The 13,057-nt window shown below is 40.0% G+C and overlaps 1 protein-coding gene across 1 annotated transcript in view; it reads right to left on the bottom strand.

Moving 5' to 3' along the window:
- The window catches only part of ptprk (protein tyrosine phosphatase receptor type K), a 114,657-nt gene extending 108,019 nt beyond the window's left edge, over nucleotides 1-6,638 (bottom strand). Inside the window, exons 1-2 of the mRNA XM_061051774.1 lie at nucleotides 6,342-6,638; nucleotides 267-290 (exon numbers count right to left, since the gene is read on the bottom strand). Coding sequence (XP_060907757.1) covers nucleotides 267-290; nucleotides 6,342-6,423 — 106 coding nt within the window. The 5' untranslated portion in view covers nucleotides 6,424-6,638. The remainder of the gene's footprint in view (nucleotides 1-266; nucleotides 291-6,341) is intronic.
- Between the last annotated feature and the right edge of the window lie 6,419 nt (nucleotides 6,639-13,057).

The raw sequence follows: 13,057 nt of genomic DNA, 5'->3' as shown, positions 1-13,057 counted from the left end.
GTCAGTGTAAGATTGCTTATAATAGCAAAGAACAGAACACCCACGAATGATCATTTTATCAAAATGTGATGGTTAATGAGGACGTGCTGGCTTAAAGATGACGTTGTGTTTCTTTCACATGAGCATAACTGATGTCTCATCTTTGAAAAGGGAACTTTAGGTGACAGTTAAGGTGAACACTATGGGTTAATGACGACAACACCAAACACTCTAGGTTATGATGATGACTATGAAGCTCAGCTCTTAGCTGGCCACTTGTAACTCACCCTTCTCAGCGCGCCCCATGTGAGCTGCGTGCAACAGAAGAAAAGCAAAGAAGAAGAATCAGATTAGACTGCATGCAAAGTTGTAGAGTCACACACACACACGAGAAGTTTTAAGATGCATTCACATCTTTATCTCACAGCACACAACACTTATTCAGACAGAACAATCATTTGTCCGATGTAAGGCAGCAGCTTACAACGGGCCAAAAATGTTCCCTTGAAACCACAACCCAGCCCAAAAGAGTTGTTCAGTACCAAGAGCCAACACAATAGCTTTCATTTGATTCCTTCTTTCCTTGTACCGTTTCTGACCACGACTGATAACAAATCTGCTCAGCAGCAACCAAATTATCCCACAGCTTCAGACGCCATTGTTAAAAAAAGGCAAAAGAAAGAATAGATATTTTCATAGTCGACGTAGATACACAAATCTGTGGTGAGACCAATCTGTCGGCTTGCACATGTTCTTAAACACAGACTCTTAGGCCAACAGATGCCTGATCACAACCTTTCCCCTCTGCTTCACCTCACCCTCATGGTAACCCTTAAAATAATCCTTTTCCCAAGACTGTCATCACCTGTCGCCACTTGTCCCAATCTCCCCCGCCCTTACACACACACACCAGACACACCAGACATATCTCCATTACACATTTTATCACCACACTAGACTACACAACTGGTACTGAAGCTGCCCACATCCGTGTCTGTTTGTGTGTGTGTGTGTGTGTGTGTGTGTGTGTGAACTGTAACGTAATTAATCAGCTGAGAGTGTTGATTACTTAATCTGTCATTAGGCAACCGTGTGTATGTGCGTGTGATTGTGTGAGAGAAAGGCAGCAGGGTGTTTCAAGGCCCCCTTGTACTGACAGCTGTGACCAGAGCCAAACGGGGCCGAGCTGAGATTGATGATACTGGACTAATAACCATCATTCATCAGGGATGTGATATTTTAGGGATTCAGGATTTGTTGTGGATGTGCCGCTTTCCTTCATTTCCAATGAGACTTAAACATGTTCATGGATCACTCCCTGCTTTGCGTGGCAGATGATCTAAACCCATCATGTTCCAGTATCTAAAGGTTAATCCTGACTTCAATGTTCAGAACATTTTTACCTGCATTTTTGAAACAAAAGAGTGGAAACACTATGAAATAAAATAGACAATATTAAAAATTGTCTACCAGTTTGCTCGAGGAAAAATGTTGTAGAATCAGAGAAATACGACAAATGGTAACAGGATTTTGTAAAACATTGGTTTCTGATTCCTTTGCTTTAAATCAAATTTTCCATGTCCATGTTAACTTCCTCTGGATACATTTATAATCAAGAGAGTGTTGTGTCCAATCTCAATCACCATTGTGGCTTAACAATTTAAGTCGGGGGCTACACATTCCAAATCGCAAGTTTTATAAAAACATAAACTCAAAAAATAATTTGATTACATTCTCCAAAATTGGATGATTGGATGCCACTTGTACATGTTTTCTAAGACTGTTAAATTAATATTTGGACTTTTGAACAGTTGGTTGCCCAAAAGTAGACATTTTAAAAAGTTACCTTGGTCTTTTGGAAAAATATTTTTTTCCATTTTTGTAATGGAGAGCATTGTGTCCAACTTTGCCTAGTGGCCACTTATGGAATTGCAGCCACACAAAAAAAATCAACCTGCATTTTTTTTCATGGATCTTTTTAAGTTAGTAGAGATTTTCTGATCTTCTGAGAAAGTAGAAAGTAAAAATATGGGATGTCACTGATAAAGATCTATGGGTTGGTGGCAACTTCTGGTAGTAAACTTGTCCGTAAGTCCTTTCTTGCTGTATAGGTCGGTTGATCAGTTCTTGTTTTACTGAATATTTCTGGGCTTATTATCCAGGTGTTGGAATTTCCTCCACGCTCATACAGACTAAGGCTGCAACTTAGAAGGATTTTTATTGTTAAACATTTTGCTCCCTCCTGCCAATCATTATATTTTGTCAGCAGGTAAATTACAAGCAATAACTGGATGCTGGGAACGTGTGCTGATTGACATATTCTCAAAAGCTCAAAATCAGCTTGAAATGTACTTTAATCAAAACTTTTACTGTGATTAGCCATGCAACCTGTTGTACAACATCGCTTTGCACTGCATGGAGTATGAAAAACCTGAACCACAACCTGTGTCAGTCCTGTCATGTTCTCACTCCCCCTCTCACTTAACTCTCTGGCAACAGTGCGAGGATAAGAGGTTGCACCGTCGCTGTGTGTCGCTAATCCATATTTCAGCACAAACCCTCCAAATCATTCTTACACACACACACATGCACACAAAGTCTAATGAGGGATTAGCTAATGAATTCTCTCAACAGATTAATTACATTTCACACACACACGCTTGTGTGCACGCAGACTTCATCCCTAAACGCAGGAGAAATGAGCCAGTTACTTTCAAAGAGATGGATTTCTCAAATCTATCACGAAATTGAAATCCATGGAAACAGTTTGGCTCTGAGCAAAGCGGCGTTTGATTTGAAGAGAAGACATTAGGATGGATCTGAAGGACGGCAGACCAAGGCATTACTTTTAATGAGAAAATAAATAAAAAAGGCCTTTTGATTTGGCGCCATTTTACATGGCAGGAGTAGAATGAGGAGGCATTTTCACATGAGACTAAATGAGAGGCAAACATCTTTGTACCACTGTACTCTGCAGGGCTTAAAAGCATCGGCCTCCCTCTTTCTCTTCAAGTGACAGCAACACACATGACACACACAATTGCTGCACGCACACACACAAGACATGACAGCGAAGCACACACAAACACACTCCCTCCTGCCGTTTTCACAGTCTCTTGAGTGGAGGAGATGCCCACGGCCAAAAACCAATGGTTGTATTTCTTGTTTTTTCTCCTCTTTCTCACTTTCAATTCTTTTTCTCTCTGGAAAAACACATTTTAATTTCATCTTTCAAATTGAGCAGAAAAGTAATTATAATTAAACCAACTTGGTTCTAATGTTCAAAATACTAAAATAATTCAGAATTGTAATTAAACCAGCTCAGATGGGGTGTTCGGTGGCAGCGGCAGCCTCTTAATTTGTCTGCAGACGCTGATGGAAAACAATTATTTCACTTCATTAAGATTAAAGACGCCTGGAATGTGTGTCACAGCTCGATCGGCGAGGAGACAGATTTAGAAAGTTGTCAAATTAACAAAAGCTCACTTACTGTCTTCGTACAGTCGACGAGACGCACATTTATTACACTGACTTTGAAAGTGATAGGCCAAAACCCTTCTGATAAGACGAGACAAATTCACAGAAATGCTAGAATTTATAGTTTGACTTTCTAAATGGGAAACTGGGAGATAAAAGCGAGAAATGAGACAGTTTGAGAGAAAAGACGCATTAACACAAACTCAAAGTGACTTTGTTACAATATGACGGACAGATTTTAAATCCTCTGCCATCGATTTTTCCCCGTCCTTGTCTCTGATTTCAGGGCATGACTGCTGGCGACGGATGCTGCAGCATAAAACACACATCTCCTGTGATTTTCTTCACTACTGACTTCTGTTTAAATAATCACCACTTTTTCTTACAAGGCTGGCAGCATTTATGTCGTGCTCATTAACCCTATCAGCCTCGGCAGTTAAACATAAAACTTCTGGGCTCATATTAGAGTAATAAAAAAAATGTTTGCACTCCTTTAGCAATAAATGCAAGGTCTTGCTTTGTGTGCAATACATATATACACATCTTGTCTCCATGAATTAAGATTCACAGTGAGCATTGAAAAAGGGCATGGCAATTAACTCATTATCCCTAAAAAATGTGATTGTTTCATTGCAATTAAAGAAACCTTTCCCTTGATCTGATTAAATTAAATTACTGCTGATTGACTTTATCTTTATTTTAAACATAGAAATATATTGTTTTCTTCTGCAAGACAACTAACTGCAAGTCCTCTTTTTTAAGCCCCTCTCCTCATTAATGATAGCCCACCTCCCACCCTGTGCAAAGAGGCCTCTGGTCACTAGTATTTACTTGCAAATTAACAGCACTCAGATTCCCAACGAGGCCTCAAAGAAATTCCACACATTTGTTACCCCAGAGGGCCAAATGGCTACAAGGGAGGGGGAGGGGGAGTTACAGAATATGGGGAGGGGGGGGCGCAATAAAACGTTCACAGATGAAGTGGTAATTAATGTGTAATTTCAATGCAAATCATTAACAGACAAAGGGGAATTCTGCAGCAGAAAGCGACGTTTTATATCCTGCTTCAGGTTGTGTCCAGCGCTTCAAATGCGCTTTACTTGTCCTTTGTTACAGCCTCTGTGGTTTTAGTATAACTTCAGAGGTCAGCTGTCTAACAGCTGTGGAAGTGTCTGTCTTTCTCTCTCTGTCTGAGTTAGAGTGCAGACACTAACAACTGCTGAATGCGGAAATAAAGCGCACAAAAGACAATCCACGCACAAAGGCACAGGTAGAGAGAGTTTGCTTGCGCGGAGTATAAGAGCTGCAGAGAATCTTGGAAGACGTCCGATCTGCCCTGCACCGACAGCAAACACATCGTATACAGGATATAACCCCCTAATGTAGTTTATTAAGCGGACTTTTGCATCCCGCAAGAAGAACTGATCCAGCGTTTTGCCCTCCCTGTAGCACAGTTGCTTTTCTGCACACCACACGGACGAAACGGGAGCAAACCAAGCACACTTTGCAATGCATCCTTCGCTTTAAAACCGGGCTCCAAGGACATCCTGAAGTCAGGGAAATGGGCTTTGCATGCATCACCAGACAAATTAGAAAGAGTTTAATAAACAAGTGTCATGCACAGGGGCACGGGCTTCAACTATGAATGCGTCATGTTAAAGTTTCATCCTCTCTGTCATGCAGGTAGTCTTTCAAATCACATGTAACACCATAAAGAGTAAAACCTTTACCACAAATTCACCCAAAGCCAGGTTATCTACGTGAGAGCGGACGACCCTGTCCTTCCTCTTCTATCTCCTGTTAGTTAAATCACTGTGCAAGAACATCGTTCACTTCATCAAACAGGAGATCGGCGTGCAGACTATAATCCTAACCATTAGGTTTTACTGCATGCAGCGCGAATAAAGTTGAAGCAGATGAGGTTCATTCGGTTTGCGTAATGAGAAAGACTCATATAAACGCCTTAGAGTTGTCCTAAAACATCGCAGACATACACAGGACACTCGATAGATAACATTATGGCTAAAAAACACGAAGACAGAAAAGATTGCTTAACGCCGTAGATACAATAATGATCACACCTTAACGTCACAGAGCACTAGATTGCAGTATGAACTAGAAAAAATATAAATAATTCCAGTGATTCGGAGGGAATATTATAGTTATCAAGGGGAGATTTTAGTGCACACCTTAACTTTTTTTCCATTCACTCGTTGTCCGTGAGGCTGCACGGCGAACGGGGGGGGGGACGACGACGACGATGTTTCTCTACACACACCATCATGAAATCTCTATCCCTTCAACCTAACACGAGCTTTTAACAGGTAGCCCCGTGCAAAAGGTGCAAATGTCTGCCACTGTAGCTCGTTTGCAAGCTGCATATTTCTGACTTTTGATCCTAAATTCAAAAACCGTAGTTTTGTAGGCTGCAGAAAATCAGTCCCGCAGTTCCGAGTCTGAATAAATATGTCAACTTTGTTTAAAACTCCGACATTCCCAGTGACCAATCCAAGCATGCATCCGTTTCAGTCATTCGTGCAAACTGAGCAACCTACTCGGCAAACAGACCAAGTTCAAACAAGAGCCGACAGTTTCACACAGGCTCAAACAGCCCAGGATGCAACATTTTACACTTCAACGGTGACAAAAAGCCCACGTAGAAAAGCTACCTGTGCTGCTGAACAGTAGCCTAGAGAAGCACTAAAATAGTCACAACAGTATAGGCTACAACATGAACACGGTGGCTAACTTTTCTACAACACCTAAACACACCTGTCAGGAATTCAAACGTAGGCACAGACGGGGGAAAAACGTCCAAACTTTCATTTCACAGCGCGGAAGGAAACCCCCATGAACTGTCTGTTTTATTCCGTTTTTGTACTCACCTGTCGGTATCTGACCGGAGACTTTCCCAACAGTCGAGAGGAGAAACAGGAGTCCCGGGAGTGCAGAGAAAAGTGTATCCATGTTTTAAAACGTGGCCGTCGGATGAGTCCGGAACAGTTTTCTCCCCTCCGTAAAAAGTTTTTTTTTTCCTTCGCGTTTCTCCGTCTTCTATGTGTTGTATCTTTATAGTTGCGTTATTATTCCTCCTGTTGTGGTGAATTCAGCCGCCCCATTCTCTCCTTTCTCCGGTTTCTCTCTTTTCGCTTCCTACGGGCTCTCGCGGACTCTACACTTTGTTGAGTGAGGGAGCGCGAGCGACACAGAGAGGGAGGGAGCGCGAGGAGCGCAGCAGAGAGAGTGCGTGACGTCACGAGGTAGGAGTTAATTGAAAGGGGAATTAAAAAAAAAAAATCAAAACCTGTATTTTTGTATAGGCCTTCTTCAGTTAAAAACATTAGTATTGAGGTTTTTGTCATAGTTTTCCTCATTAGTGTAATCACCACCATTAATCCAAACTTTTACAATAAAGTTTTACAATCTAGTTTTGTATTTAGCTACTTGACTCAAAGGCTATGGCTTTCCATTTTACAACATTTTTACATTTGTTATTTTAATTAAGAGATTATTTTAATAGACTAACTTTTAACCTAATTATTGTATTTGACTGTTATAGTCACTGCAGGTTAAAATATGATTTAACATATGTTATCCTATTAACATACTCACCTGACTCATTCAATTAGGTGCTGGTTTGTATTTCATAGAAAAAAAAAAAGTATGTCCTCTATAGTAAATATAAAGTCATACATTCACACATTCCTGCATGGATAATACTGATCTCCTAATTATGAGTATCAAACAATTAAATGAAATTGATTATTTATATTTATTCAAACAGAATAAGCCGGCACACATGTTCTTACCGACAGACCTTTGTATGAACTATCATGATTTTAGTTCATATGTGCAAATCTAATTTTGACAACCTCAGAGCAGAAAAAGCCTTGAGCCCTACATGAGATCTTTGGTGGCCCTCCTAGGGGTGCCCAGACCACAGGTTGTGAACCAATGCCCAAAACCTATCAGCCTGAATTTAATATCCTCTGTAGATGAGACAGTAAAAGAAACACACACACAAAAACCTCCACTATTTTTAAAACTATAATTATGTTCCATCAAAGGATGATGTTTGAGTTTATATCAATGTCTATAAATTGTGCTTATTTTAAAACTTGGATAAAGATAAAACAGAGATGCAAAAGTTCTGAAGGACGAAATCAAACTGTTTCAAAGACACAAACCAGAGCAGCGTCAGGATGTGCAGCGTCATCAAGATGTACAGCCAGGAGGTGCTTCCTTTTGATTTACAGCAGACCTTGTGGACAGTTGCTGGACTGTGAACTTCACTTTATTTTTTATTTGTTGAAAGAACCTTTCTGTCAGAAAATGAATTTAATCACTTTAGCATGTGGTTCAAGGTTGACCTTTACATCCTTGGTTTTAGATCATAAAATGAATCACTGCAGTTAGTACATTTAACACATTTTCTGCAGCTTATGTGAGTAATGGTGCAATATACAGTATCTAACCATGTTCTTGTGTTTGTGCTGGTTTCTGTATGCTTGTAGTAGAATTCAAAACAAATCATTTGCCCACATTTCACCATCTGCCATCGATGATGACAGCCGTGCGTGTCAAGCTGAGGCTCCATGACATCATGACAGGCCTGCCAAAAAGACAAAATTGGTGTTTTGATTTGGTGCACAGCTGAGCTAAAAATATGTGGTGTGGCTAGAAAAGGACGAGCGGGGAACCACATGTGTGTTGTCTCTCTTTTAGTGCCACTTTTTTTGTCATAAAAGGCATAAAAAATATATTTTTCCTAAGTGCCTGGCATAGGAAGATAGGGATATTCACATGTGAAAACTTTTGTTGTGTTGGTGCTGGATGGGAGTGCTTGTAATCATAAGTGTTTCTTTCTGCTCTAACAGCAAATCTAACTGTCTGGTTTGGATCTGTAGGTGTCCTCAAAATAAAACCTGGGTGTCCTGTCATCATAAAATCTCTCTGTTGCTACTACTCTCCTTCAAAATGTGAATTCGCTTTGGTAAAACAGCGCTTGTACCCTGCTATTATAGTCAGCAGTGTGTTTTTACCGTTGTGTTTGCTGAAGTTGCAGGTTCCAGGTTGTTATTTGAAGCTATTTTCTCGTACACACAGCTGTCATGCCACACTTTTGTATGCAATGATGCAGGCAGCCTCCTATATTTGCAGGTTTGTTTACAGAGGGCTGAAATCATCTGAGCATACCTGTACTTTAAACTCAGATTTTGCATGGGTATAGTGTTCGTGGGATGCAACTGTATTTGCAGGCATGGACGTCTGTGAGGTTCTGTCAAGCATGAGAATCAGAGATGCAAATTTCAAAGATAAAATGTATAGTTGAGAATATTCACAATTACAAAAGGAGATTGCAATAATATAAATGCAAATAGCCTATCCTCCAGCAATCTGTGTGAAAACATCAATCATAATTATTAGAAAATCTGCTCTGAAAACACCTTGATTTGCTGTTAAGACCATTATTCAAATCACAATCTTATTGTCGCTATCTCGGCTCTGCACACAACAATTGTGCACATGACACTTTGAGTAGTGAAGCTCTGAACTATTGTTTTGAGTCATCAGAATCAGAATTAGAGGATATCAGAAGGACTGCCGACTGAAAATCATCAACGTCACCACCCATTGGTTTCCGAAGAGGTATTTTGATGCCCATCGATTGCAGTCGTCATGTTGGAAATGTCATCTCAACCTAACTGTCAATCAATCTAGAAACAGACAAAGAGGTGGAGCTTAGGCAGGAATTAAGCCTCCTGGCAAACAGCTACAGCACGTCCACTTGTCAGTCATCTCAAGCACTCCTAATTATGCAGATTTATTAATATCTCTTAGGCTTAATCAAATTAAAGCAAATTACTTATAAACCCCTCCCTCCTCCAATTTAGTGTGAACCAATAATGACAAAAGCTATTAATACCATGAACATTTTTGTGACTGTGGTGAACTCTGGCAGCCAAGAAAGGGACAACTGCTGTCCACACTAAAAGTCAGGGGCCATCAGTACTTGGATCAAGGACGCCACTAACACTCAGTTCAAAAGGCTGTGGTGTGAAGTTTTCCTGTATGTGTTTTTTAAATTTGCAATAAATAAAAAGGCCTAAACATGCCCAGGTCAAACACATTATAAGGATAGTTTTCAAAATGTTCAGCTTTGGATTTAGGCTAATTTTCTTATTAGTTTGTATTGGCCCTCTCTTTCATTAGACCAAACAGCTGAGGAGAGACAGTAAATGTAAAGAGGGAGTCAGGATGACAAGCACCAACTGGTTGCAAGTCACCAGTGCATCAAGGATTTAGCCTCTGTATATGATACCTGAGCTTGTATAGGACTTTTCTAGTCTTCTGACTACTCAAAGCACTTACACTGCAGGTCACACCCACACATTCACACACTGATGTCAGAGGCTGCTATGTAAAGTGGCCATCAGTATTAGCAGAAGCAACTTGGGGCTAAGTGTCTTGCCCAAGGACACAACGGTTATGAGGCTGCAGGAGCTGGGGATCAAACCACCAACTCTACCACTGAGCCCAGCTTTAATGGGGAACCTGCTCCACTGATTTATCTAAACCAACGCCCCTGAAACTGTTTCAGAATATTTTTTTGGATGGAGACTTTTTTGTACATTAACCCTAAATCAAATAGCGTGGAGGTTAGAGTGAATTTCGAATCCTATGAGTTTTACTGACTTGAGATGTACAGATCTTCAATCTACTGTAAAATTCTGAAAGTCAGACATGTGGTGAAGTATTTAAAAAAAAATATGATTTGTTGCTTGAATTTTCATGTGGAGACATGAAAGCATTTTCTCTGCCTATTGTATTTTTTTTGACAGCCTTTAAACCAAACATTGTCTTTCCCAGTGTGGATTTCTGGTCTTTAGTGATTTGAAGAGGGTTTTTTTTTAACCCCTGTTGTTTTTTTTACCCTTCACATCAAACAAAAACTACCATGTTGCAACTCTTATCTGGCTTCAGGTGGCAAAAGCCGGCAAAGAACATCACGGCAGGTAGTCATCACTGTGTAATAACAGACTGAAAGTTAGTCTACCTGGAAGAATATCTGCGCTGGAAATGGACTGCAAGCATAAAAAACATTTATCTTTTTTTGACCTTGTTTTGAACCCGACGCAGGAACATTGTTCCTGTGCAGGCAATTTGCAGCAATCTTACCTGTCACAGCACTCACTGGAGCTCACCTGTAGCTCAATGCAATTTAGAGAACAAATGTTTCATCTGGTGTCTGGTTTGTGATGGACGGCTGAGGAGGCTACTGTGTTTTTGGGAACCTTAACACCAGGCAGGAGTGTAAATATTGGATGATTCTGTTTAGTAGCAATGCTCCTTTTAAGTCCTCTGTGCTGGTGACAGCTGCGGCCTGGGGCGTTATATTCATAGATCGTGGACCTGTCCTACTATAGTGATTGAAACAACTCTTTTTTAACCCAAGGATGAGGAAAGATTAGATTTTGGTTATGAAAGGTCAAAGGTCAAAAGTTGAGATGCTGTGATAGGTAAAAGAAATGTGTGGCCATAACTTAAGTATTCATACATGAACTATGGAATATTAGTTTACACAAATGTTAGTTAGGTAGAGGCGCTGCTTTTCAACAGGCAAGGCAGGCAACTGCTTGGGAGGTCCCAGGCCAGTAGGGGGCCCCTGTGTGTGTTGTGTAAGCCTGATTCGACAAATCATGGGTAAATTTAAAAATTTCTGTCAACATCTCAACTGATAACTCCACATCCACTTGTTGGATTGGTATGAAATGTTTGACAGATATTCATGAGAAGGTGAACCACACTGACTTTCATGACAACTCCATGAATTTTCCCTGTTGTACCAACATGTGGCTTAACTTTGGGGATCTGATAGGAAAGATTTGACCACTGTATGGATTGCCATAAAATTAGGTTTAGATGTCACTGTCTCCTTGTTGTCAATAATTTGGTTATTCATCAAATACCTGTTACACTGTTGCCCTTTCTATCAGCTTCAGCTCGTCTCAGACACAAGTGATGTCACACATACATCCAGCTTTCTGTCTCTCCTTGTCCTTCTGCCTGATTGACAGCTCTGTGGCTCTCATGTTATCTTATTCCCACCTGCTACAGCAGAACAACTTATTCCTCCTCCACTGTCTGTCTGTCACATTCTCTATGTGAAGACAGACGCAAAAAAGTCAAGAGTCACTTTTCCCCTTGGTTTGAGTACTTTGAGAAAGCTGAATTTTGCAGGGTAAAAAGAGATAAGTGTAAAAACCAGCAGGCTCTATCTAACACGTCATGCTGTTTGGATAAGGCATTGGATTTTCATGTCACTGTGATATGTATAAAAAGGTTTTGGCAATGATTACTGGAAACTGATTTAACCGTTAATTTTGTTCCCATGAGTTTGGCTGTAACCTTGACATGTGTAGAGTCTCACAGAGTCTAACTGATTAAAATAGTCAAGTAGCTTCACATTTTTAGTGTCAATAGAATATTTCATCGAGAGCAGGAAAAAAATTGGCTGCTTTGAAGGGGACAAATGAGACAATAAAAGAGAAGAGCCGAGCAGAACTCGAGGTCAGCTCCTTTGATTTTGCTTTCAATTTATTCACAGTCTGAATAGAAACATCAATTTGAATTTACAAAAGTGCAACCTTCACTCGGTTATGATGAACACGGCATCCTTTCAATGCAAGAACTCTTTTAATATTTTAATCAGCATATTAAAAAAAACTCACTGAATTAAAGTGTTACAAAGAGAACTTGACACCGGCTGAATTTGAGATTTCACCCTCATTTATGACAACTGTCAAAATAAAAGTAATGTCATTAGAGGACCTGGCAGAATCAATCAAACACAAAGGCTTTACAACTTAAGAATCCATTCATTTTATCAAAAATCCTCAAAACAAAAGTCATTTCTTCACCCGAACTCGTTTTCTGATGTTTTTTTTTACTTCTCTGAGCAAAGCATTAAAATCACTGATTTAGCTGCCAGCTCCATTATTTACGTGTGATAATGCTAAGTGGTGCGTTCCTCCGCCGGGCTCGATAATAATCCTGTAGTTTGTGATGTGCCATTATTGTCATATCTTTTAGTGTGTGCATGCTTGAGATTATTGAGAATAATATCTCTTAAGATTCTCCTTACGTGCGTGATGCTGCATGATTTTCAAAATCTGATAGCATTTTAAAACTCCTGTAGTCAGACCAGGCTTAAGAGGTACCGCTTAGGCCATAGGGGGCGCCAAAATTGACACATCCCAAAAGTTCTTCACAGGAGCTTTAACTGAAAACATGACTTGCTGGTATCAAGAAATATTAGTTAATATTGATATACTGATGTTGCTTTAAATAAAGGTCAGAGATTTGAATGACTTCTGGATGTGTTTTTTTGTGGTGCTGAGTTTAATCATCAATTAATGTTTATCACTGAGAGATGAAATTCACCTCAGGCTCCACATTGGACCTAAAATTATTTTTAGAAGAGGCCCCAGTGACCTTGTACGAGTAGCCACTTCATGAGCTGTAGCCTGTGCTCTTTAAAGATGGAAAAGATGTGTGAAATGAAATAATTCACCATTGAGACAATCCAACGAAGGATGAG

This window comes from Labrus mixtus, chromosome 12, assembly GCF_963584025.1.
Source record: "Labrus mixtus chromosome 12, fLabMix1.1, whole genome shotgun sequence".
Taxonomy (NCBI): domain Eukaryota; kingdom Metazoa; phylum Chordata; class Actinopteri; order Labriformes; family Labridae; genus Labrus; species Labrus mixtus.
This window is presented reverse-complemented; position numbering and strand designations above follow the sequence as displayed.